The sequence below is a fragment of the Sphaeramia orbicularis genome, chromosome 9 (genome assembly GCF_902148855.1).
Source record: "Sphaeramia orbicularis chromosome 9, fSphaOr1.1, whole genome shotgun sequence".
Taxonomy (NCBI): domain Eukaryota; kingdom Metazoa; phylum Chordata; class Actinopteri; order Kurtiformes; family Apogonidae; genus Sphaeramia; species Sphaeramia orbicularis.
The window spans coordinates 51,667,738-51,693,590 of record NC_043965.1 but is presented as its reverse complement, the minus strand read 5'-3'; the positions used below and the strand labels follow the sequence as shown (position 1 = coordinate 51,693,590).

Below are 25,853 nucleotides of genomic sequence, written 5' to 3'. Positions count from 1 at the left end.
AGTCTCAGGCCACCAGTTAGCTCTCAAGTTGTGCCGCTAACATTAGCAGTGTGGTGTTAGTGGTTGCAGACCGCCGGTCCCTGCACCCATGACTGGCGTGTCAATGTGACCTGTCCCCCCGGATGGCCAGGGGGTTCCTGTCCGCACATCCCCCCTGGCGATCCAGATGGACAGATCACAATGACACGCCAGTTGTGGATGCGTCTGCAGCCGCTAGCACCGAGCTGCTAACATTGGCCGCAGGGCTTAACAGCAGCTCTGGTTCCGCGACCTCCTCTGTGAAGTGAAAACAAATGTCCGAAACTTCAATGTCTGGCTGAAGTTTCCCATTCTGCTTTGCTCCAGTAGTGTATTCGATCACAATTTTTTTTCTTCTTGTCGCTGGCTTCATTGAAAACATATGTACATTGTCGGAGGGGAGGGTTAACGGCGGGGGGGGGGGGGGGTGTTATGACAGTAAATATGTACTCTGAAACTGTAAGGGGTGCTCTGCCAAGAAAAGGGCTACTTAAAAAGCGACAAAGAACCAAAACAGTAAAATGTTGCCTAGTTCCCCTTTAATAACTTCATTCCAACTTTCATTCCAAATTCATTCCATGGGCCAGATTGGACCCTCTGACAGGCTGGTTTTTGGCCGCATATTTACCACCCATGTACTACTAGATACGAGACCAGAGTCAACATCTCAGACTACATTTACAGTAATACATTTGCATTTTAAAAGTAAATGATCTCCATCCACAAATAATTCACAGAAGAGTCACAGAATTATGAACATTGAAACATGCCTGAAGCACATATAATGTTGACAACACTGCTGGATGCAGATATTGTCAAAAGTTGTAGGAATAACAGTTTATCTGCTGGGAATATCATTGGTAGTAACATGATAAAAATGCACTATTAAACAGCTGCTAATAGAGACAATAAGGATGGAAACACCTGTAATTCACTATTGATGATGAATTAACTGCTAGTATTTAAGGATGACGCCTCAAAGAATCAAGAAGTAACAAGTGTAGGGGTCAGTCAGCATTTCCAAAAGTTCACACTGCAACAAACGAAAGCAGCGTTTCCAAAACTTTTGGATTTGGAGCAGTTTTTGACATTCTTGTGGATGGAGCCTCAATATATGATACTTCCATTATCATCTTTCAGTTCTGAGAGGAAAACTAGATCTATGCTAGTCCTCATGACACTGTTTACAGACTATGACAGAACATTTTGGATGATCATGGGCCTTTTCAGTTGTGATTTGGGTATAAATATGTGAGTGACAGCTTTAATAAATTACAGATCACTGTTAAGCTTCTGTCAGACACAACTCTATTGTTCTACTCTGTATCTCATCACAGAATCGACTGCTCATAACCATCATATTTTGTCTTTACTTTTCTGTACCGGCATGAAAATACATTACATCATCTGTCTTCATAATTAGGGGTTTGAGTTGGACACAGAGGAGAAATCTACAGGAGGGTGTTCATTTTCCTTCTGATTTCTGGCTTCTTCAGCTTTAACATCTCCGTAACTACATAAAAAAAACCACATACTACACAATCCAGTCAGTATGTTTACATGACACTTAAAAAACCCAAATTATTACATTACCCCTACTGAAACTGGACTTAAAAGTACATTGTAAACATGTTAGCTCATCTGAAATCAAAGTTTTACTAGTCGGACTAACACACTTAGATAATATGATTGAAAGTCAGTCTACGCCTGTATGTAAACAGACCAGTCGGACCAGAATGGGACCAGGTGTTCTGACCCAAATTCTGGCCTCGAAGTCAAACATCATGCATTTCGTCTGCACAAAAAAATAGAGCGGACTAAAAGTACACTATGTACAACTTTACAATGTTGTCCATTGTTGTGCTAGTTTACTTCTTGGTTGATGCTAGCTCACTATTGACTATTGTTGTGGCTGTGATGGTGAACGGTAACAAGTTAAAAGAGCGCATATTGCCAACTATCGTAGTGGAGGCGACATGATTTCAACAAAATTGATCAAGAAAAATTGATTATGCTCCTGTGCATGTAGACTGGGACAAAGACAAAAGTCCAATTAAATAGTTTAGTCAAGTGACATTCACACACTATATGGACAAAAGTATTCAAACACATTGAATTCGGGTGTTTCTTTTCTAACAGGGGCCTGGGATACAAAACAATAATGACAAATGTCATATCTATATCATACTACTGGAATGTCTCAGAGCATGTGTGTTTGTGTGTGTGTGTGTCTGCACAGTTCTGAGAAATTGAGACATTTTTAACAGGCCAATTTGTTAGCTATGGTTTTTGAAAAGTCCCATCTCCACATTAAATACCAAGTTGATGGGACCAATATTTTGGAATAAAGTAATTTTGGAACACAATAGCCCAGTGTTTCCCAACCAGTGTGCCGCAGCACATTAGTGTGCCGTGAGAAATCATCAGGTGTGCCGTGGAAAATTATCCAATTTCACCTGACTGGTACAGTAAGTGAGCAGTGTGATATAGATACATACGACTGCATGCACTAATGATCCACTCTGCAACAACAGTCTCCTGTTTCCCTTAGCAACATAAAAAAAAATAAAAGTGAAAATGGACTGACCCTGATGCTGTACATTCTGTTGATAAAGTCCCCTCACTAATGATGTGTGGACTAGCAAGTTACCTGCGAACCCCAGGTATCAGGTTGGGACGGGCGAGGTATGCCTTCCATACTGTTATACAATGGACCTCAATCCGGGGGTCTGTCCAAGGGGTTGCTGACACACCCCTCTCAGCTCTCTTATTCCAAACCCCCTGCGACAATGTGCCCGAACACCCCCAGTGTGGGAAATCAAGTTAAAAAACTGAAATGACGTATTACTAGCTTCAGTCCCTAGATGTTGATATTAATATGACCCATAACTCCCTACGGGTCAAGGCGTCAGTAGTTTTATATTGTGATAAATATCATTGCATTACATTGGTTAGTTTTGTTTAATTGTTACCTTTACTTCCAAAATGCCTCTAAGATGGTTTTTTACCTAATTTCTCTCAACATTAATTTTTTTCTTTTTTTTTTTTTTATCCATGACTATATGCCCTTTTCCACCGCAGGGACTTTTGCAGGAAGTGTGAGCATTACCCTGAACTTTGAAAAACCCAAGTGCGTTTCCATCTAAATTACCCAGGTCTTTCCTTCGTCCCCAAACTTTCCCTGAAGAAGTTCCTGGTAGGGAGGTGGTACTTTTCAGATTACCCAGAATTCTAAGGGGTGGGGCTGTGTGCTGGAGAACGCTAATTGGTGGACTACACTTGCACTTTCCACATTCATTTCACCACTCTTTCATTCGCCACTATTTCATTCATTTTTTATTTCATTTCCACAAGCTTTTTATTTTGATAATTCGGAAAATGGACCAAAAGAGAAGTAATGACAAGTGGACGGATGACGAGGTCCAGGCTCTTTTGAGCATTTTTGCAGAGGATGAAATTCAGACGGACTTTGAATTGCTGACACGAAACGATCAAGGTTCGAGTAAAATTAGCTGTCGGAGCCAAATGTAAGACACAAGCCTAAAGATATACAAGAAAAGCTGAAGAAACTTATGCAGGATTATAAGAAACTAAAGGACCACAACTGTCGCTGAACAAATAGCATGTATATCAGAAATATTCACTGTTTAGTTCGTTGCATGCTGTCACAGTACCACCAATTCTTTAGTCAAAAGTCGGGTTACCCTAATGTTAATGCTTACTGGTCAACAGTCTGACGCTAAACCTAAATCAGAGAACTGGATGTATTCGTGTTGTCGCTGTGAGCGGAACACTGATTTATTCTGCAAGTATTGTGATTTCCACCTGAATGGACTGGACGGACTCACCTCTTCTTCCAAACATCGGCTTGTTTGTGCCCTGGTCCATTGTCTCCTGCTGTTACAATGGTCCAAATAAGACATTTCACATATCACATCATAGTTGTAGGATTCTGTCATCATGTGTTCTGTTATTCATTTTTGAATGTTTATTACTTTTCATGTAGGAAAGCGAAAAAGGGAGAGGGACCATGGAGTTCCAGACTGGCTGTCCTGGACCAGCTGGTGCAGACACTGGTCCAGAAGCCTGATCCTTTCACAGATGTTTATTCCCTTTTAATCTCAAGACACCTTGTTTTTTTTGTACTTTTGGTTTTGTTTCAATTTTTAATAAAAAAAAAAAAAAAAATTCTAACCTAATTTTGTCTGTTCAATTTACAAGGCATCAAAATATAAGTAGAAAAGAAATACTTTTTTAAGTAATACGCAGTAGCATTAAATGCAGGTATTTGAGTAAATCTGTATGACTTAGGGTTGAACCTGGACTATATCTATAAAACAACAAAATAAAAAAGGACCATCCATCACACTTAAAGTTAGACATGATTAGTTTAATGACTGAGAAGTTGAAAATACATGTTCTACCATTTAAATAGGAATTAAGGACATGTAATGATGGTTAACTTCATTTAAAAGGTATTCCAGAGGCATTAAGTGATTCAGCAACCAGCAAAACGTTAAACCCAAACCGTCCACATAAAGTACAGTGTAATTTTATTGTGCTAGAGCTTAGTTTCTGAATGTACATGAACTGTACTGCAGTTTCTTTTACCTCTCCCCCTGTCATCAGCCTGATTTGAACAACTTTGGGTGTGATGAAATGCAAAGCACACAGATTTTGTTACCCAGGTAAAAAAAAAAAAAAAAGGTCCTGGTAATAAAAGTTCCTGGTGTTTTTGGTGGAAAAGGGCCTTATGATTTCAAATGTTCTTCCTCTACATTTTGAAAATACTTTTTGTGCTCTGACTGTAATAATTTTCTACCACAACTAACCATATACTTTCTTCACATCTCACTAAGGAAGAAAAATCTCCCATTAAACTTAAGGAAATATTGATGTTTTAAACCATATGGACAAAATATTGGGACACGTCATGGTTACAGCTTGTAAGATGTCCTGTTCATGCTGATTTGACAAATAAACATCATATTTCCTTAAAGTTTAATGGGAGATTTTTCATCCTGAGATGTGTGAGTCTAGGCCTTTTGCATTTTTAGGGGAGGGTGAAGCTACGTATTCAGTATTCAGTTGGAAATCTGCAAAACTCCACCACTATCCACCTGTTAAATTGTTTCTTAGTTGGAAGTGACAGTAGAGCATGTACTTGTAAGGTCGCTAATGTGTGTTTTCATTTATTTCCCATGAACAGTGTCCTCATATGAGAATGGCCCGATGATGCGACTGACAAAATGGCGATGCTGTTGTATGAGACCACAGAGAGGTGATTAATGAAGTGGCGGTAAGAGGTGACCATGTGCCAGTCAGAGGTTCCAGAGTCCAACTGGGCCTGAACAGTCCTGACCCGCTAGTGAGGGAGGCTTTTCTCATGGCCCATGACTACATAGACTATGTAACCACAGGGGGAGCAGATGGTGCCATGGGGACCGGCCCCTACGGCATGCACCGCAGCCCTTCGTCATGCCGGTGATGAACTCCTTATCCGCTTCCCCATCTTCTTCAGGCGCTGGCCACGGTGTCTTCCAGGATGTGAGGGAGACCACGGCCTGCCCCATGCTCGTGAGCATCCTGGACGAGCATTTCTTCCCCCCTGTCCCTGGGGGACAGCGGCGGGACCTGGCCTGGAGCGCCGTGCTGTCAGTGTATGTGCTGGCCGGACAGATGGCGTTGCACTGCCATGAGAGAGGCATGGAGGCTGTCCTAACCCAGCTGAAGGAGTGTGTGGGGGGCTACGTGGAGAGGGTCATCTGCCCTGAGATACGGGACAAGGGAGGATGGGTAATTAAACCTAGGAAACCAATTTAGTATCACACACGGGGAGAGGCAAAAGTGACCAATATACTAGAGTATATGGTCACCTTGTTTTAGTTCCAATAATTTATTTATTTATTAAGTAGGGACAGTAATTATTTTGAAAGCAGACAAACACGTCAGATGTTTCTAATTATTTGTGCTCTGTCTTGTCATGGGGTTAGGGGTCACACTAAATAGTGACTTAACCCAGTGGTGTAGTGGTCCCTGGAGAAGTGGGTATAGTCTCATTTTTTTTTTTTTTTTTTTAAAGTAGTCCAGAAAAAGAAAAAACACCCTGTTTTAGAAGCAGTGACATGTAGGACTACTCTGTTTAGTTTACCCAAAAATCCAACAGTAGTATTTGCTCACTATTATAAAATGATCATGACTTGATCAGGCGCAGTTTGTAGGTGTTACTGGTCACACAAGCAGCATGAATGTAAATGTATTCAACATGAGGCAAACATAGGATAACATTAGCTTTTCATAACGTTGGCCTAGCCACACAGTTTAGCTATTGGCAACAAATCTCTTCTCTAAATGTGGGGTCATATGACCAGTAGTTTAACAGTGACTCATTTGGAAACCACCTTAAAACTTACCTCAGAATTAAGTGTTCCATGAAAGTAGGTTCTCACGATATGTGTCACTTACTTGAAATACGTTTTTTTTTTTGCCTTTCTCGTCCACTTTTCCAATAATAATGCATCTTTAGTCTTTAGTCACATGCAGTGACCTGTCAATCAACTGGGGTGGCACTGGTACCTGAGATGTCCAATCAGGTTCCAGAGATGGCCAGTGCTAGTTAGCTTGCATATTAAAAGAACGTGCTGCATATAAGAAAACAAATGCTAGAGGAAAATGCTGCAAATACAGAAACGTTTTGCAAATACGGAAACGCACTGTAAGAAATGAGTGCTGCAGAAACTGAAATAAATGTAAGAAGAAAATGCTGCATATCCACTCACACAACAGAAGTGCTCCAAGCTTCCAGGGGCAGTGCTGAGTTTTCACCCCAGAAACAGACAACGGCGAGAAGAACAGTTCTTTCTTTCTTTCTGTCTGTCTGTCTGTCTTTTTATACATCTTTATTGAAGCTACAGATGCATACAAAACATTGACAGTTTGGCACCTGAGGTGTCCAATCAGGTTCCTGAGGTGGCCAGCGCTAGTCAGCAATATTTTCCTCTGCATGACCCACCCCACTCTGCCTCTGATTGGCTCATCAGTCCTCATGCCTGAAGTTAACCAATCTAATCAGTGAAGGCATCAAGTACTAGCCAATTAGAGGCAGAGTAGGGCGGGTCATGGCTTCACCATCCTAGGGGAAAAATGGGCAATTTGGCTGCAGATACTACTGAACACATCAGGGGGATTTAGAAGTTGGTATACACAATGTTGACTGAAAAATAAGTAGGTATACCCTGGACTACACTGCTTTAACCTTTATAACACATTTAGCTGAGTTTTTTTGTGTGTTTTAAAGCTGTGCACATATTTCCTGCATTTTCTTGTTGTATCTGAAGTAAATTACTGCAGTCAAGTGAGCCTCATTTTAAAAATATATGCAGGTCTATTCTAGACATTACGGTGCGGGAAAAGATGAACGCTTGATAATGGAGACTTTGAACCCTTATAAAATCATTTCCCTAAGAGGTCACAGAATAATTCCAATGGATTATTGTTCAGACTAATGAGTACAATGGGTCTGATGCATTTTCAAAAATAATTAATAATTTAAAGGTAAGTTACATGAAAGATTATGTGCTGATTGGCTCATTTCTCCATTTTTAGATCTACATAAAAACATTATGTGAAGAGGTCAGACAACACTTAAAATGCTATTTGTTCACACTGGTGAGCACTATTAATTCTGATACATTTTCAAGAAGAAGTACTGTCAAAATTAATAATAATTGAAAGATAAAAATCATGAAATGATCAATGGAATTATTCTGTGACCTCTTAAGGAAATTATTTTATAAGGGTTCAAAGTTTAGAAAATTACTTGATCGATATTGATTATTTCATAGACTTTACCTTTGAATTAATAATTTTGACAATAAATGTTCTTGAAAATGCATCAGACTCATAGTATTCATCAGTCTGAACAATAATACATTGGAATTATTTTGTGACCTCTTAAGGAAATGATTTTATAGGGGTTCAAAGTCTCCATTATCAAGCGTTCAATTTTTTTTCTGTACTGTAATGTCTAGAATAGACGCACATAGATTTTAAAGTGTGGTCCACTTGACTGCAGTAGTAAATTGAAGGAGAAATAAGTATGCATGATCATTTCAACCCTGCACAAACAACAAAGACAAAGGTGTAATAAAACTTTTGCACTGTACTGTACATTTAGATTAGATTAGACTTTGTTGATCCCACTATGGGGAAATTGGACTTCTTCCTTCTCAGAAGTATAAAATCACTTCACTGAAGACGGGAGCTTTTCTATTCTTTTGTGCCGACCGCCTTAAAAGTGTAATTTGGTCACTCTTTTTCCCCCACAAAACAACTACTAAACGTCTTTGTATTCCTACATTTTCATCTGAATTGCCTGATGTTTCTCCAGCACTGTGATGGACAGCTTATATATATTTTTCTTGCTTTTGCTGATCAGCAGATAATTGGAGCTGTTTATGCATCTATAAGAAATACCTGTTGTTCTCTTTGATACATGTTTAATGCAAATGATAAATGTTCATTCAGTCATTTTCCATACTGGTTTATCCTCTGGAGGGTCACGGGGATGGTGGAGCCTATCTACAATATTATAGGTGTTGGAGCCTATTTATGACAATGCAAAAAGAAAAAGAAAATTAACTGACATACCTGGAGCATTGTTCCCTTCTTTTGTGATAAGTTTTGTTTGGCTTGTATCGGGGTAGGCTCCATCATCATCATCATCCTCATCATCTATGCGACCCTCTAAGACAGTGGTTCCCAATCTTTTTTGGCTTGTGACCCCATTTTAACATCACAAATTTCTGGCGACCTCTTACATTCAAAACTGAGACATTTTTTTTGGCTAAAATTAATTTGGTTTTGATCATGTAATAGCTGTAAATACTATGTTGCAAATAAACGCCAATTTTAGATGACATTTAGGCTATATAATTTATATTATTATGGACAGAAGCAGAAATGCCAGACTGAGATTACTGCTTGTGCAGGAGAATTTTATTTTCCTAGGTTAGGATATGTACAGTCAGTCCAGCTTGTATTTACAAGGCTGCAAATTAATACTGAACAACAATAACTCAAACTATGAATTATGAAAGAGCTGCAGCATCTTGAACCGACCACAATGAACATTTGAAAGATAACGGTACCACAGTGCTTCAGTTTCAGCTTCAGTTTGTTATGTCTTTCATGTACCGTGATTGTCTCCCTCAACTCACCATATATTTATAATTTGCAAGATTTTTAAATTTTTTTTAATCAATTTTATCAATTCCTGGCAACCCCACATGGGGTCTCAACCCCAAGGTGGAAAAACACTGCTCTAAGCGGAACAAAAAATGAATGAATGAATGAATGAATGAATGGTACCAGAATATTTTTGCATAGCTGTTCACCCACTTGTCTTGTTGTCATCAAGACAAAACAGAGACTGCTCAAGATGTGTGACTTTGTCAGACACACAAAGGAGGTATAACTGTTTGCATAGACAGTAGTCCTCCCTGCAACCCGTAAATTAACATTAATGAGTAAAATACAGCAGGTAATATTGCTTAAAGTACTACCACATTTCAGTTTGATGAGACTTTGGATAAATTACTTTAATATTAATAAACTTTTATAAACTCAATAAACTTTTATTTTTCAGTTCCCTAAAAGCAATGCCTATGGCAAATTATCAACATAAGAAAGCCACAAAACAAAGAAAAGTTCAAGTGAAAAGTTAATTCATTCCATTCCCATGGTGCATTCCAGGACAATCCAGGGAACATCTGAGCAGTCAGTCCATTTAACTTACCTCAAGTTTCTAACATCTAATGGAAATGTTTGGTTCCCTTCTGCTGTCACAGAGTGGTTTCGTGTCCCGGTTTGGGGTGAAGCAGGACTTGGAGGGTCATGTGAAGAGGGTGTGCTGCTGGTCTCTACTGGCTCTGGCTTCCAGCATCCTCATCTACTGCCTGTGGAAAAGAGTAGCTTAGCCAACATTGCCACCTAGTGACTAGAACCAGAATCTCTTACTAGACATGCTCTTAAAACGTTCAGCCTCATTTTAGTTTAGGAGCCAAATGGGCTCTATGCACAGCCCCACTACTTCCTGAACTTAAGGCAGTTCCTTTTGCGGAATTTGTCAAAAAGCGTAAATTTGAAGGAGAAGCTATCTCCTTCTGTGCCAAGTCTGAGGAAACATTAGAACATTTTTTTTTTTATTTTTATTTTTTAAGTCTAATTACTTGGGAATTTTGGTTTGACATCAAGAATTGGCTGTTTCTTCAAACTGATGATGTACCGTTGCTTGATACTGTTGATATTCTTTATTTTATAGATAATTTGAATTTGTCTGTATCTGATCTTATTAATATAATTGTTCTTTTTTGTAAATATCATATTCATTGTAATAAATGGAAAATTCTAAGCCCTCTTTTAAATGGTTCATAAATGATTTTGAACAGTTTTTTTTTTTTTTCATCGCTTCAAAAAACTCTCATAAATCAGCCAAAAAATTACATAGTGAAATTAAGCAACATTTATCAGTCCTTTTTAGTCTTGCTCCAATGGTTTTTATGTTATACTTATTTTACAGCTCCCTTTTTTGTTCTTTTGTATTTCTTTCATTTGTTGACTTGTCATAGATGTAGTGCTACTTTACATGTTCCTTTTTGAATCTTTCCTGTCATTATTGAGATGTCCTCTATAAGAGTCTGTATATTGTTGTATGTTCTAAAGTTCCAATTAAAAAAAAAGGCAGCTCCTTTATTTCCTGTCTTTCATTATTGGACACACTGATAAATTCAGGTGTGTCTGCTACTTCTTGTTGTGACTACTGTAGTCAGACAAGCCCGGATTAACCAGTGTGTCCAACAAAGAAAGGCCGGAAATAAAGGAGCTGCATTAAGTTCAGGAAGTAGTGGGGCTGTGCATAAAGCCTATACAGCCCAATATGATCTCAAGTGAGCCAGACCAGTAAAATACTAACAGTGAAAAAGGTTAAATTACATCAATTTATCATTTATACATGTACATTACAACTTACAGATCACAGTGGATCTACAAAGACACTGAACATTTAATAACAGGCAGAATAATGTTAAAATTGCACTTCTCTGAAGACCTTTCATTTTGATTGGTTCATTCACATTTTTGTCAAAGTTTGTAGATGTAAACATTTTCCTGCAATTATACTTTTTTTTTTTAACACTAAGACAAAAATAATTTAGAGTTGTCATTATTTACAGGTTATTGTGCTACTATTTTACTGGTCTGACCCACTTGAGATCATATTATCTGTATGTGGCCCCTGAACTAAAATGATTTTGACATCCTTGATTGTTAATATCTTCAGTTTAATTGTTGCATTTCACAAATTCATCCCATCAGCCTAATTTGACTCTTTAGCGGGCTTGTTTTGGCCCATGGGCTGTATGTTTGACACCCCTGTACTACATTATGAAGTCCCTCTAGGGTCTTTAATTCTGGAGAAAATTGTACATGAAATAAACCAGAGAACAGTCTGAATCATATTTTACAGTTTAATGGTGTTTTTGGTTATTACTGATGTGTACATACACACTGGTGGCTACATCAGAGCTTTTAAGCCATTCCAATAGTCACATGCTGGAAATGGAGCTAATAAGGTTGTTTGTGCTGTACAATATGACCTTTGATCTGGTTCTTAAAATTGACCTGCTGAGCTCCATGTAACAGGGCATTGCTTACTTTTGTCCAGTAGATTAAGTTAGACTTAATACATATTCATGTCATGGAGTTTTTATTGCATTAATTCTACAAGTTAATAGGCGTTTGCATGTAATGAGATATTAGAGCAGCCTGGCTGGTGAGAGCTTGAGTTTCAATCAAGTTCTGTGGCATAATTGTACCTGAATTTTCCTTGTTAATGTTCCCTACTCTGGACAGAAGTCAGGTTGTCATAATTGACCTCAGTACACTACCATCAAATCAGTCAACTGAAATGCCATTTCGCTCACAATAGTCATATGCAATGCAAAGGTAGTTAAATGAGAATACCTTTCAGGAAATAGTAAGCATTTACTCAACCTCAATCCACCATGTACTTGTAAAATTTTACTGCTCAACTACATTTATAGATAAATCCTCAGTAATCAATTGCCTGTAGTTCAGCCACATGTACAGCAGTGGTAATGCGTTTAGAATAAGGAAATGCACACTAACTACTGTAATCAAGAGGCAGGATTCAAATATGCTTGAGGACTTTATTAACATAAACAGAACACTGAAAAAGACTTGGAACGTTATATTTCACTGCAAAGATTTGACAGCAAAAGGGAAAAAGTTAGACATTTAAGCCAGCTCCTCCTCACCCTCCTCCTCAAACTCTCCCTCCTCCTCAGCGGTGGCATCCTGGTACTGCTGGTACTCTGACACCAGGTCGTTCATGTTGCTCTCAGCCTCAGTGAACTCCATCTCATCCATACCCTCACCTGTGTACCAGTGGAGGAAAGCTTTGCGCCTGAACATGGCTGTGAACTGCTCAGAGATGCGCTTGAACAGCTCCTGGATGGCTGTGCTGTTGCCAATGAATGTGGCAGCCATCTTGAGGCCACGGGGAGGAATGTCGCAGACAGCGGTCTTGACATTGTTGGGAATCCATTCAACGAAGTAACTGCTGTTCTTGTTCTGCACGTTCAGCATCTGCTCATCCACCTCCTTCATGGACATGCGGCCTCTGAAGATGGCAGCAACTGTAAGGTAGCGGCCATGGCGTGGGTCACAGGCAGCCATCATGTTCTTGGCGTCAAACATCTGCTGAGTGAGCTCTGGCACAGTGAGGGATCTGTACTGCTGGCTGCCTCTGCTTGTGAGAGGAGCGAAGCCTGGCATAAAGAAGTGCAGACGGGGGAATGGCACCATGTTGACAGCCAGTTTACGCAGGTCTGCGTTGAGCTGTCCAGGGAACCTGAGGCAGGTGGTGACACCGCTCATGGTAGCAGAGACCAAGTGGTTGAGGTCACCATATGAGGGAGTTGTGAGCTTGAGGGTACGGAAGCAGATGTCATACAGAGCTTCATTGTCGATGCAGTAGGTCTCATCTGTGTTTCTACGAGCTGGTGGACTGATAGTGTGGCATTGTAGGGCTCAACAACTGTGTCTGATACTTTGGGGGAGGGCACCACACTGAAGGTGTTCATGATACGGTCAGGGTATTCTTCACGGATTTTGCTGATAAGCAGAGTACCCATACCAGAACCAGTACCACCACCCAGGGAGTGTGTGAGCTGGAAACCCTGCAGGCAGTCACAGCTTTCAGCTTCCTTCCTCACCACATCTAGGACAGAGTCCACCAGCTCTGCACCCTCTGTGTAATGACCTTTGGCCCAGTTGTTACCAGCACCACTCTGGCCTGGAATAACAACAAAAAAAAGTTTAATATGTCTATAGTCATGTGTCAACAAAAGCCAAATAGACAGATGTGCACTTACCAAAAACAAAGTTATCTGGCCTGAAGACCTGACCAAAGGGTCCGGACCTCACTGAATCCATAGTGCCCGGCTCCAGATCAACCAGCACAGCACGAGGAACATATTTACCACCTAGAGAGGCAAAAATCCAGGAAATTAAAGACTGCATAAATACAAGATGACAAATTAGGATTTTGAAATGAACGAGACACATACCAGAGGCCTCATTGTAGTAGACATTGATCCTGTCCAGCTGCAGGTCACTGTCTCCGTGGTAGGTTCCAGTTGGGTCAATGCCATGCTCGTCACTGATCACCTCCCAGAACTGGACAGAAATATGCAGTCATAAGAGCTCTAGAGACTAATGCATAGAATTTATCGGTTTCTTATTAGACTAGGGGTATTAAACAGTGAGCTACATAAGGCCACTAGTCTGTTGAAACTCCGTTTCCCGCCATGCTTTCTAAGGCGCGCGCGGCCTGACGCCCTATTGGCTGCAGCTCGGGGGGGGGGGGGGTGGGGGTGGGCGCTTATGAATTTGAAAACTCCTCTTACGTCACTAACCGCCAACACCGCCTCCCGCCTGGGAAGCAGAGCACAAAAGCACCGCGGAGCAGGCCTCAACGCGCCCGGCCCGTTACACAACCACCAATTTCTACCCGGACACAGCCAGTTCAACTACACAACGTTCAATGACCGTTAGAATATAAGAGGACATAACTCATGAAGACACTCACCTCTTCAGATTTACATTCACCTTTTACTACTAAACACTAACATTAATGTAGTCCATTTAAGGTTGTTGCCAACAACTTTTGTTATTTTTGAGCTTGTGCAAGTCATCTTGACGCAACTGTTGGAAATCAGTATTTCCGTATAATTATGTTTAACTGAAATATTTAGCTTCATATCCACCTTAACATACCGTGTTCTTAAAACACCACTAAAAGGGCCCAACTACGGATGTAATCTTAGAGCAGCGTTCACTAATAGGACACAATGAAATTCCCTGGGTGTGGTTGCCGGGCCGGGCACAAAGCACCGGCTTTAAGACCACAAAACATGGCGTTTTTGGAATGAAAAGATAACAAACGCGACTCAAAACAAAAATTAAACCGTACTCACCTTGGCACCAATCTGGTTTCCGCACTGGCCGGCCTGAAGATGCACAATTTCCCTCATTTTGTCTGGAGGTAGAGCAAGTCTCACACAGAGGTTGTCTGGCTTTCGTTGAAATGCGTGTACGAGGGCTGACCGTTGTCTTTTATATGACATTTGACCCTCCCCCTTTCCACACACCACGAATCCCTATTGGCTTATATGCACAGTCCACTTTTACAGACATAAATGTAGACCAATAACATGTGACGTGCTTGTACGCTATTGGTCCAAATGCACTGTCAATTTCGCTTCTGTCACATGTGTGACTAATGCATAATCTAGAGACGTTGGCCTATTTCCTTCATGATGGCGGAAAGAAAATGCGACACAGACCAGTTTTCTTCTGCATTTCTCAACCGATACCGTCGAAGTAATTCAGCGAAACCTCGCATTTCGTCAAGGAGTAGTAAAATAATAAATTTTTAAACGCGGATTCCTGAAGCATACGTTCTTGATGTACGCTATTTCTGAGCAGTCCACGTGGCTGAGCAATGAATGGGGTCTGGTTAGAAGTTTGAATATTTGCAGTTGCACAGGCCTTGACTCTGGAATGACTTCAGCAGTGATTTTGCAGTCATGTGCTTTAGAGGCTGTGTTTGTCTGCAGTTTTTCATACCAACGAAGCAGCTCATTTCACAGATTAGTTCCCATTCTCTTGGATCAGTTTGCTGTAATGAGCTGGTGTGGTTACAGTTTGGAATGAAAAGATTAATTCTGAGGCCATGTTACATTGAAAACAGGATGATAACATTACAGTCCATGAAATAGAAAAGTAACTGATATGCATTAATGCTTAGATGGAGTAAATGATACCGATGTGTTAATTTTTTGGATTTATTAGCTTGTATTTAAGTAATATTGGATGTAAATTCCTCTTTTATCCTAAATGCTAACTCTTGGCTTTAAGTTTTGCGCTCCTTTCTATCTCTAAATCCAAATCTTTATGTATGTATTATGGCTGTTGTATGTTGAGCAGACCTGTGGATTTAGGGCAGATGGTTTATTCATCTGAATACCAGGCATGAATGTGACAGTGACACCAGCGCTCCTGTATGGTACAGTTGCAGTAGCCATGTCTCTAACAACCTAGAGGGAAAAACATCGACCCCAGCTGGTTGTCGCCATGACGATTAGGCTGTCCCACTGGGCATTGGGGATATCTGTGCATTAGTGCAGGGCTTTATACTGTATAAGCTCTCCAAAACCACCCTTTGGAATGGTATCTATGCATACCATGCATTTTGTGTAGATTAGTTCTACACAGGAAAGCTTTCTGAATATAGATGAATGGTAGTACATGTCTGTAATTCAGTCTAAGTGGTGTTATTATGACTTGATGTCCCCTGAGCCTGGCTCTGGTTTTTATAGAGACACCGCTGCTATGCTTATATCATACAAATGTAGGTCATGCTGTGCATGTATTGTAATCTGACACAGAAAGGTCTCTGTTCAGTTCTGTGGCAGGGCTAGGTCACAGAACGCATGTGTCATCAAGCAAATATGATGTGATAACTAGTACTGTATGCTATTCCCCTTGAGCTGGTTTGTGTAGGTGTGCTGTCTTTTTCAAAGTTTTGCAGCCTGACATGCAAATATTCATGTCACCAGACCCATATATGTTTATTTTTTTTAACTTGGCGTCACATGAAAATCACAATCTTTTTCTGATCTCCTTCTGTGAAAACATATAACACGTGGAAGGTATCTTTTTTAGAAAAAGGTTTGCATTAACTCCTTAAATTATATTAAGGGGCAGGATTCACCTTCACAGGTGCTGACATGACTAATTCTCTACCAGCTTCGACCTACAGTGTCATGTTTAATTCATATAGCAGAAGTTAAAGTAGCTTACATTATGTTTTGAAATTAATTGAAGTCAAAAGTAACTTCCCTGATTAAGACTTTTCCTAACCTTAACCAAGCTATACCCAGATAGAAAAGGGTATTTATACTTAAACCATTTGTGTATTATATTAGTGATGATATTCAGAATCATAATAGACTTCGTCATTACAATTTTGAATGAAATTAGGGTGCTTAGGCCAATACAGTGTGCAGTGATATAAAAAGATGAGAATTTAAAAGGAAAAATATAAAAATTCAAAGTATAAGGACATGAATAAATACACAGTTATTAATAAAACTGAAGAAAAATCTAAAGTATAAAATAGACATGGAGCATTTTACTAGAGCCTACTTCACTCTAAATGTAATATTGTACTGTAAAATAATATCTCTTTTCATATTTAACCAAATGAACACATGTTTCTTGCACATTTTGAACTTTACACCCACATGTGATTCCAGCTCCTCATTCCAACAGTGTGGGCATTAATGTGTTGCTTGTTATCCTTGTTCCAGTTAATCCAGATTGGGCTAAGGCTGGGGATTTGTGAACCTCACCACACCAAACACCTAACCACACCAAACCATTTCTTTATAAACCCTGCTTTGTGCAACAAGGCTTTGAATTATGAAAAGAGATAAATGTACTGAGACAAAGCTCACTAGTTTGTACGCTAGAATTCAACTATCAATCAAGTGTTGGATCTGTATTTAAGAAGAAAACACTGCGTTTCCTTTGAGTATTAAACTGAGAGTGTTGCAGTGTTAGCAAAAAGACAATCAGTCTCATGGCTCAGAACCCTGGATCCTCTCTTTCATCTCAGTGAGTTTTGTCTTTCTGCAGTCTGTTGTATCTGTGCCAAAACTGATCAATTATTCATTCTTTTAAGGGGGGGTGACGTGTGCTTTGAGTGGTTTGTGGCAACAAAATGAACTGGTCAGCCAAAGCTTAATGCTTTGAAAAACCTTTCAGCGTATTGGGAGGACGTTATGCAGTTTAATACATTTTTATGAGTACAATACTTCATGATAAAATGCTTCCCACAGTGTATTTGCAGTACAGTAACACACAATCTGTGTGTCTGTGAAACCTTGTTGAACCAGTGCAGGTTCCTATGACTCAGCATCTCTCAGGATACTGCAGCATTCAGCACTCAGCCTCCAGCAGCCAGATCAATGAGGGAACAGATGCTGTCGGGATGGACACACCCACACTGGCCCTGCTCAAATGCTGTAATGGCTTGACAAAATCATCACTGATTAGATCATGAAATACTTGTAATACACTTAAAAGTGGCTTCTTCCTACTCCCTTTCAGGCACATCAGTTGTTCCATTTTCTATTATTCTATTTTTTTTTTTTTTTGTGTGTGTGTGAGTGTTTTGTTTTTTTTCCTACGTTTTGTATTATTATTTCTGAAAGTAAACTAAACTAAAACTAAAATTCAGGGCAAAGTATGTCTCTGTCTCTGCAAAGTAGCTCAAAGGGAAGTACAGTATAGCCTCTGGATCTAAGCAATGATATTTAATTTAAAATATTTTTGTGACCAAGTTCAGTTAAGATTGATGCTCCTGTCTGGGTGGTGAGTGGAAATACAAATTGATTTTTGTGAAATTTTTTGGAAGTGTAGGATACAAACCAAGGACAAACCCATTGAATTCTGGAGCAGGGCCCAAAAAAAAAGGGTGGATCCTTTTTCTTACTTTTTGAGATATGGTGTTAAATTTGACTGTCGGACTCTGGCCTTGGCAGAAGCATGTGCTCTACTGAGGAGCTTAAAGAGGAGCAGAAGCTTTTATCAAAGGGTTGAAACATAATATTTCACTACATTTACTGCATTGTGAGATCATGCAATGTGATATGCTTTCATTGTGCATGACAAATGTGTTGCTGGAGTCCTTCTCATCATAATTTACAATGAAATAATTTAGCTTTGGCATGCTTTTCTTGTTGAAATGAGTACAGCATCGAGCTTTGGAATGGAAATAATACAAATGAGACTGCATATCATATATTGTATACCTTGCACAGTCATTTAGATCACTTTAGATACTAAGTACAGTACATGCAGATCAAAGATAGACCCAGAATTATAATATAATAATATAATATGTCAATATGATGTCTTCTTGTTGAATTGAGTACAGTGTTGTTCTTTTGAAGGTAAATAATCCAAATGAGACTGTACATTTTACATCATATGTTAAAATCATCATTAATGGGACACTTTGCACAGTAATTTAGGCCACTTTAGATCAGGGGTATGAAACTCATTTTAGTTCAGGGGCCACATATAGCACAATTTGATCTCAAGTGGGCCAAACTAGGAAAGTAATAGCATAATAATGAATACTAAAATAGCAGAAACTAATAATAATACATTCTAATAATAAATAATGACAACTCCAAGTTATTCTGTTTTATCTGGGAGAAAAATATGAAGATGTTTACATTTACAAACTATCACAAAAAATGTGAATAACCATGAACAACCTGACATTTCTTAAGAAAAATATGTGTAATGTTAACAGTATTATGCCCCATTTGATCATTTATGCATGGATTATAACTTAAAGATCACCTTGGATCTACAAAGGCACAAAACATTTAGTGGAAGGTAGAATATTGTTTAAATTTTAGAGTTTGGAACTAAAACACCCTTGACTAAGATACCCTTGACTTAAAATCATCTGTGTAAAAATTCATCCCATGGGACAGATTGGAACCTAAGGCTGGCCAGTTTTGGTCCACGAGCTGTATGCTTGACACCCCTGCTTTAGATAGTAAGTACAGTGCACACAGATAAAGATGTACCGAGAAGTATAATATGATAATATAAGTCTCTTTGGAAATGCTGGACACACCCAGTGTTTGCTGTAGATACAGTAGGGTAGGGGCGCTTTGCATGGACAGGTGTTAGACAGGAACAGCTGGGTTTTTGTACAGTATGTCTGCTGTGAGAACCACTGATTCACTGTCGTATTAAGTTACTGACTCCTCACTACAGCAGCATTCAGCCCATCTCACTCTGCTCTGAGCCACAGGCCTTTCAGTCTATAGATGCGATAAAAGTGTGTCAGGACATACTGTGTTTGCTCGAGTGTGGGTTACACCCTGAGCCAGCTTTGGGAAATAACACAAAATACAATGAAAATACAATGGTTCACGTGGGAAAGATGCATGATGAATAGATGCTGACAGAGATGCATGTTTGTAAGTAGGTTGTGATAGAGATTTGAGATAGCCAACAAAAGTACAATAAAACTACAAACAGATGATGTAATGTTTTACAGGTCATAAAAACTGTGATTTCACCAAGATCCAACATTTCACAGTACAAGTAACTAAAACATTATGCAAACAAAATAAAGTTGGTATTTTGAAACCTTAAGCATATCCTTCTCACATGGCTAAATGAGCCAACATCTATCTACAATAATGGTCAAAAGTTTCAGAACATCTCTGTAGCGATCTGTCTTCCTTTTTTCACCATTTGGATTGTAAAAAATAATACTTTCTGCTATGCAGTATTGTCTAAATAATGCATCAGAGGATTTCGTAACACAGTCTGGTATAATACTGCTTTTATACAAACAGCACATTAGAAGTGACCAGTAAAAGGGCACCAGGAATTGTCTAAGCATTTTCCCTCAAAAATTCTGTATTTTGTGGTTCTAAAATGTACATTAACTTTTAACTGCTGGTAGTTTTACCCAGTTCTATTTCACTTCATCCATTTGACTTGAACTGCTTAAATTTGGATAGAGTTAGAAAAATATTGGATGATTGACCAGTAGTAGTTACATTTTTAGTGCCATCTTTGCAGGAAAACTGGACTCCTAAATCAAAGACGGATCATAAATGTACAACTTTGAAGGTCTAGTGTGTAAGTTTTACAGCAATGTAGAGCGTCTAGTCACAGATATAGAATATAATCAGTATATAATCATCTGAATGAGGAGTTTATATCAAAGACTGCCCTACTCCACCACCATATTTCTACTGAAGTTCAGAACACATTTTATTGTTCAATAGCAGCATTGGGCATCTAATGGTGAAGGGGTTCTCTGTAGTAACTCTCAACAGTGAGGGGATGTCACATGCCAGAACACACTTTGAACCAAAACCACCAAGAAATCAACTTTAAATATCCACAGACTGTGTCAGTCACTGAATAAAGTGAGTTTACACACATCTGTATTATTAATCAAGTTTTATTCTTCAAAATAAAACTCCAAGCTGCTTATTGTAACAGTCAATCAAAGTAATGTTGTGTCTCATAATACTCACGTGCTGCATCAGCTGATAGTTTACATTATAGCTCTGTTAGCTTTGCTCTGTTTTAGACGGAAAACAGCCACAGTAAATTCACTAGTCACCCACATTTTCTGTACAGTTTGTGTCGTCTGTAGCTGCTCTACAGATTTGTTTACAATCATCCAAACAAGGTCAGAACTGTCACAGTTCTGTCTGTGTCAAACTTAGCAAAGATAATAACATCACATAATAAATTTATACTCTCATTAGCCTCAGAATCAAACTCACCTGTGCAGAAGACATGCTGCCATTTTAGCATCAAACTCCAATCTTTTCCTTTAGAGCTGTGTCCAGTGGAGAAACCAAGTGTCTAGATTTTATCACTGAATAACTTTCTTTGACTCTAAAAGTTGTTTCTTAGGCTTTGTTCAGACTATAGTCAAATGTGTCCCAAATCCAATGTTTTGCCCAAATGTGACCTGTATTCGATCTGTTAAAGACAGTTTGAATAGCACAAATCCGATTTTTTCAAATCTTGATTTATACAGCTCTTTCCTGCATGTCAGTACTATGCTGTTGCCCATAGCAAGCGATAGCTTGTAAGTTCAAAATGGAGATGCCTTCCAGATATGTCACGTGACATATGTCCTCATTCCTAATTACATCAGAGCCTCTTTTGCACATGGAGGTCACTTCAGGGTTGCATTCAGTTCATACTCAAGACTGATAGAAGTTGCATCTAATGTGTAATATGAATGAGCACACAAAAAATCAGATTTCACCAAAAAAATCCAAATTGTGCATTAAGACCTCCTGTTTGAACGTAGCCTTAGTGGTTCTAATCCCGTCTGGTCACTTTCTGATTCTTTTCCTCACCATGGGAGACAGGCAGAGTGACTCACTACTCCCTCTAGTGGACACAAAAATCCCCCAGCCCCCTGCTGTAAATAAATTCACTTCTTATCTCTACAATTCAATACATTGACATCTTTGGCAGAACTTTAGGGCACCAGTGATAATTTCAGGTCATTTTTAATATATTAAAGTAGCAGTACTACAAAAAGCTCCTTCAAGGTGCATTATCCTGTCTCCTAGAGAAGTGGTAAAATGATAGCAATTTATTGATTTCCAGTGTTATAGCTTTGAACTTTTTCTATCAATATATTGAACTTCCTGAGAGGTGAATGGTCACCATATGAGTATGGTTTATCAAAATGCGTATTCATTTTTGTTAAATATTGAACAAACGTATAATAGTATAAATAAACTGACATGAATTTAAGTAATGTCAAAGATCCAGATTAAAACCCATTTAAATGAATAAAGCCACATTATATACATATTGGTATAATAAGATTATATGGTGTCTTCAACATAAACTGAAAGTATGTTAAATATATGCTAATACTAAGGAGCTCTAGTCTTTTAGTCACTGTTGGAGTAAAACAGTTCGATGCCGCATGAATGATTAAGTTTCACTGCCTCTGTTTTTTTTTTCTGTTCCCTTTCCTGTATCTTAGAACAGAATTTAAGACATTGGAGATATAGGATGACAGTCCAATAGCAACCTTTATAATGTTGATGTGTAGAGGCACAAATAACACCACATTTGTATAAACTCAGTGGAGCCAGAAAAATACACATGGTTTTCATAGAGGGTGTAGCTAAATGCCGATACAACCAGCTTTAAATCATTAAAGAAGTAAAAATGCTTCCCTCCATTGATTTTTTTCCCTGCTGCTCTATGTGCAATGTGGCTTTAAGAGCTGTGTCTACATGCTCTCCAGAGATTTGACTCAGGAAGCTGATTTGATGGAACATGGCCAGACAGTCACCAGCAGACTATGCACAGCCAAAGACCGTCTGGTCCAGGGGAAGTCCATGATGCATCTGCCCACCCCGCTGACCCAGGATATCACATTACAAAAATACAGCAGTGTCACGATGCTGGGGCGTAGCTTGGAAAGGGGTGTGGGTGGAGTTCCACTCTTCACCATATACATGTCTGAGATTTGATCATATGTGATTTCAGATTTAACTTTATATACTTACAATATGTTAGCATCAGTTTATCATTACAAAGACAGATAATCTCTCAGCGGAACAGGAAAAACATGATAAAAAACACACAAGAGGAGGAGACAGGAAGCAACAAAGTTTATGGGAAGTGTGGCCTTAATCAGAGACAGAAAAAAATCTGAGACAGGAAATACATTCAGGCTTTGAGCAGCTGCCTCTGAAATACAGTGAATAAGTCAGAGGGAAAATAAAGTGGACTCGGGTGATTTTTCCAAAGTTTCAGGCCAATGAAGCAGGCTTTAGTTCTATGAGATCTGTATAATCACGACTACCATGACTAATACTAATACTATGTTAGTTTCTTTCTTTCTCATTTGTTTTCCCTTTCCTTTCCTGTCAAACACTTTATTTATTTATTTATTTTTTCTCACTTATTATACAAAGTTCAATGTTACCTTGCCCCAGTTACATCTGATACAACCAGCAGGTGTAGATTGAAGGTAGCAGCTCTTTGTCTCAACCATCCACTCCAATGGGTGGGTTTGTGACCCACAGGTGAGTCTCAGGAGATTAAATTTGGGTAGCCAAATACATTTACTTCTGAAAATTATCACACAACACCCAATAAGGTTGGTTCAATAGTACTACACACCGATGTTCTAATTGTACTTGTACGCTGAATATAGTATGAAAATTTTGTGTACATTCTGTGTGAAAATCAGTAACTCAATCTACAAACATTTATATTGTCTCATTTGTACAGTATTTAAAATGCATATATTGCTTTAAAAGATGTAAATAAATACTGTGATAACTTGCTTACTTAAATTCAATGCATTTATTTTGTCTCATTTAAGTTTTATTTAAAGCTGTGGGAGACTTTCGTCACCAATTTTTCATCAAATCTGTAAAACCCCAGTCATAGCCTAAGTATCATGAATCCGTAAGTCTTTCTGTGATTACTCACCTGAATCTCTTCCCTCACGATGAACAATTTCGAAGTGCCATCCACCATAAACAAACCATTTGTTTACAAACAGAGCCGGGAGGTAACTCAGTCATCTTCGGAATTTTGTCACGACGTGCTTTGTGGGAAACGAAGGTTTGCGCAGCTGCCTGGCAGCGGCAGTGCAACGCAGAAATGGCTGGAGCTCCCAGCTGCCGCTGCCAGGTGGAGCTCCACTTGCTCTGCTTTCTGCGTTTCAGCCGTTTCCACGTCGTGTTTGTTGCAGCCATATAATATCATATGGTAGCACTGCCGCTGCCAGGCAGATGCGTGAGCCTTCGCTTCCTAAGCTATGACAGGGTTTTACAGATCTGATGAAAAATTGGTGACAAAAGTCTCCTACACCTTTACATTTTATTTATCTGAAACAGCTGATTTTCCTGTTCCAGAATTTATCATAAAGTGATACATAAATCACCAATATTCTTTGCTTATACACCTTGTGTGAATAGCTTAATTGTGATTTTTAAAAAGTAGGAAACGCTGACCAGGACCATTGTTTACAGATCATAATCATATGTTATCAGTGTGTTGCTCTTATTTACATTTACTTTTGTAGAATTCCTCAGTTTTAATGTCACTGATATTAAATCAACAAATCAAAACTAAAAAGACACTCTATACTTAGAGATTTATGAACTATTGCAAAAAGGAAAATAGGCACTGATACAAAAGGTAAAACATACTCAACCATAATGAGAAATAACCGTGTCCAAATGTGCAACCTGTGCTATTTTAGACAGTAGGCAAATCATGCAGACACAGTGGTATTGTGTGAAACTTCCTCCTCACACACCCCCCTTACTTATTATTAAAAAGCAGAGGTGCTGGAGATGGGTGTGCAGTTACATGCTTTGTAAATTAATAGCACTGTAGCACTGTACAGAAATATAAAGCAAATACAACCCATTACTGTGATAGTAATTTAGCTTACAAATATGCAAATGTGAACTAAATGGGAACAACACTGGTGTCAACTCACAAATCATCACAATTACTTTTATTTCTCAACATCAAAGTTAGCCAACATATTTATGATTAAGATTCAATTTTATTCATGTGCCTTCATTTTATTCGATGTAATATGACCAATATGGTGGACGGACGTTTCAAACACGGACGTTTCGGCCTAGGACGTTTCGGCCTTTCGAGGGTTAGGGTTAGGGACTGCAAAAAGTGCAGTCCGAAACATCCTAGGCCGGAACGTCCTAGGCCGAAACGTCCTAGGACGAAACGTCCAAGTCCGAAACGTCCTACATTCGACCAATATATGTATTAACAGGTGTTACTAAAGTTCACGTATGTGTCAGTGGTGTAAAAAGCTGATAAAATGGCTGGATATACAAGCACGACTGAGGCATATTACACAGAACTTCCTTTTTTCATACCCTGCAATCATCGAGTGACTTTAAAATGAACTGTAGGGAATTTACTCTGAATGAAAATGTTTTGTGTTTCATCCAACTCCCTACTTTGTACTTTTGTAGTTAAATAGATTTAGTCCTTTAAAAAACAAGGCTCCAAAAACAGAAGTGTACTGTATGTGTCACGTATTTCCTGATTTTCTCTTCATGATACATTATGGAGAACATCCTGTATTTTTGTCTGTTGTAATGTGCTTCCCTCTTTTGGTAATCTTAATCTCACATTAGTGACATAATGACGGGCAACACAAAGTTCTGTACTTTGGACTTATGAACTGTGTCATTATAAAGTGGAGATAAAAATATTTTAACAACAGGTTGCGTTGACAGGAAATCTGATGAAAAACTTTATTATTCAGATATCAATCAATCGAATGTATTTATATAGCACCACATCATAACAAAACTTATCTCGTGACACTTTACGTTTAGAGCAGACTCTTAAGCCAATTTACAGACACCCAACAAAATCCTCCAGGTGCAAACACTTGGTGACAGCAGTGATATAAACAAACTTATTGTTTATGTCTACCAGCAGAGTTTACCAGGACCATTGTTTACAGATCATAGTCAGGTTGTAAAATACATTTCTATTCACGAACATTAGTACGACCATCTCTTGATTCTTTGTGTTCTTGTTACAGATTTGTAATGTCTAGTCCTAAATTAGGAACAATTAAATAATAATGC

General features: G+C 38.8%; 1 protein-coding gene, 1 long non-coding RNA gene and 1 pseudogene across 2 annotated transcripts; 2 read left to right on the top strand and 1 right to left on the bottom strand.

Annotated features, from left to right (window-relative positions):
- Positions 1–5,356: 5,356 nt before the first annotated feature.
- Positions 5,357–10,704, top strand: LOC115426250 (apoptosis regulator Bcl-2; the record flags this gene model as incomplete). The annotated part of the gene is given in 4 exon segments (XM_075353491.1): positions 5,357–5,437; positions 5,439–5,552; positions 5,554–5,814; positions 9,867–10,704. Coding segments are annotated over 4 exon segments (585 nt in total), but the record flags the coding sequence as incomplete, so codon positions are not given.
- Positions 10,705–12,220: 1,516 nt separating this feature from the next.
- Positions 12,221–14,722, bottom strand: LOC115426424 (tubulin beta-1 chain-like; annotated as a pseudogene).
- LOC115426431 (uncharacterized) lies at positions 13,335–25,631 on the top strand. The gene is made up of 3 exons (XR_003936337.1): positions 13,335–13,414; positions 19,079–19,084; positions 25,621–25,631. It is a non-coding gene; the product is annotated as an uncharacterized LOC115426431 (long non-coding RNA).
- Positions 25,632–25,853: the final 222 nt, after the last annotated feature.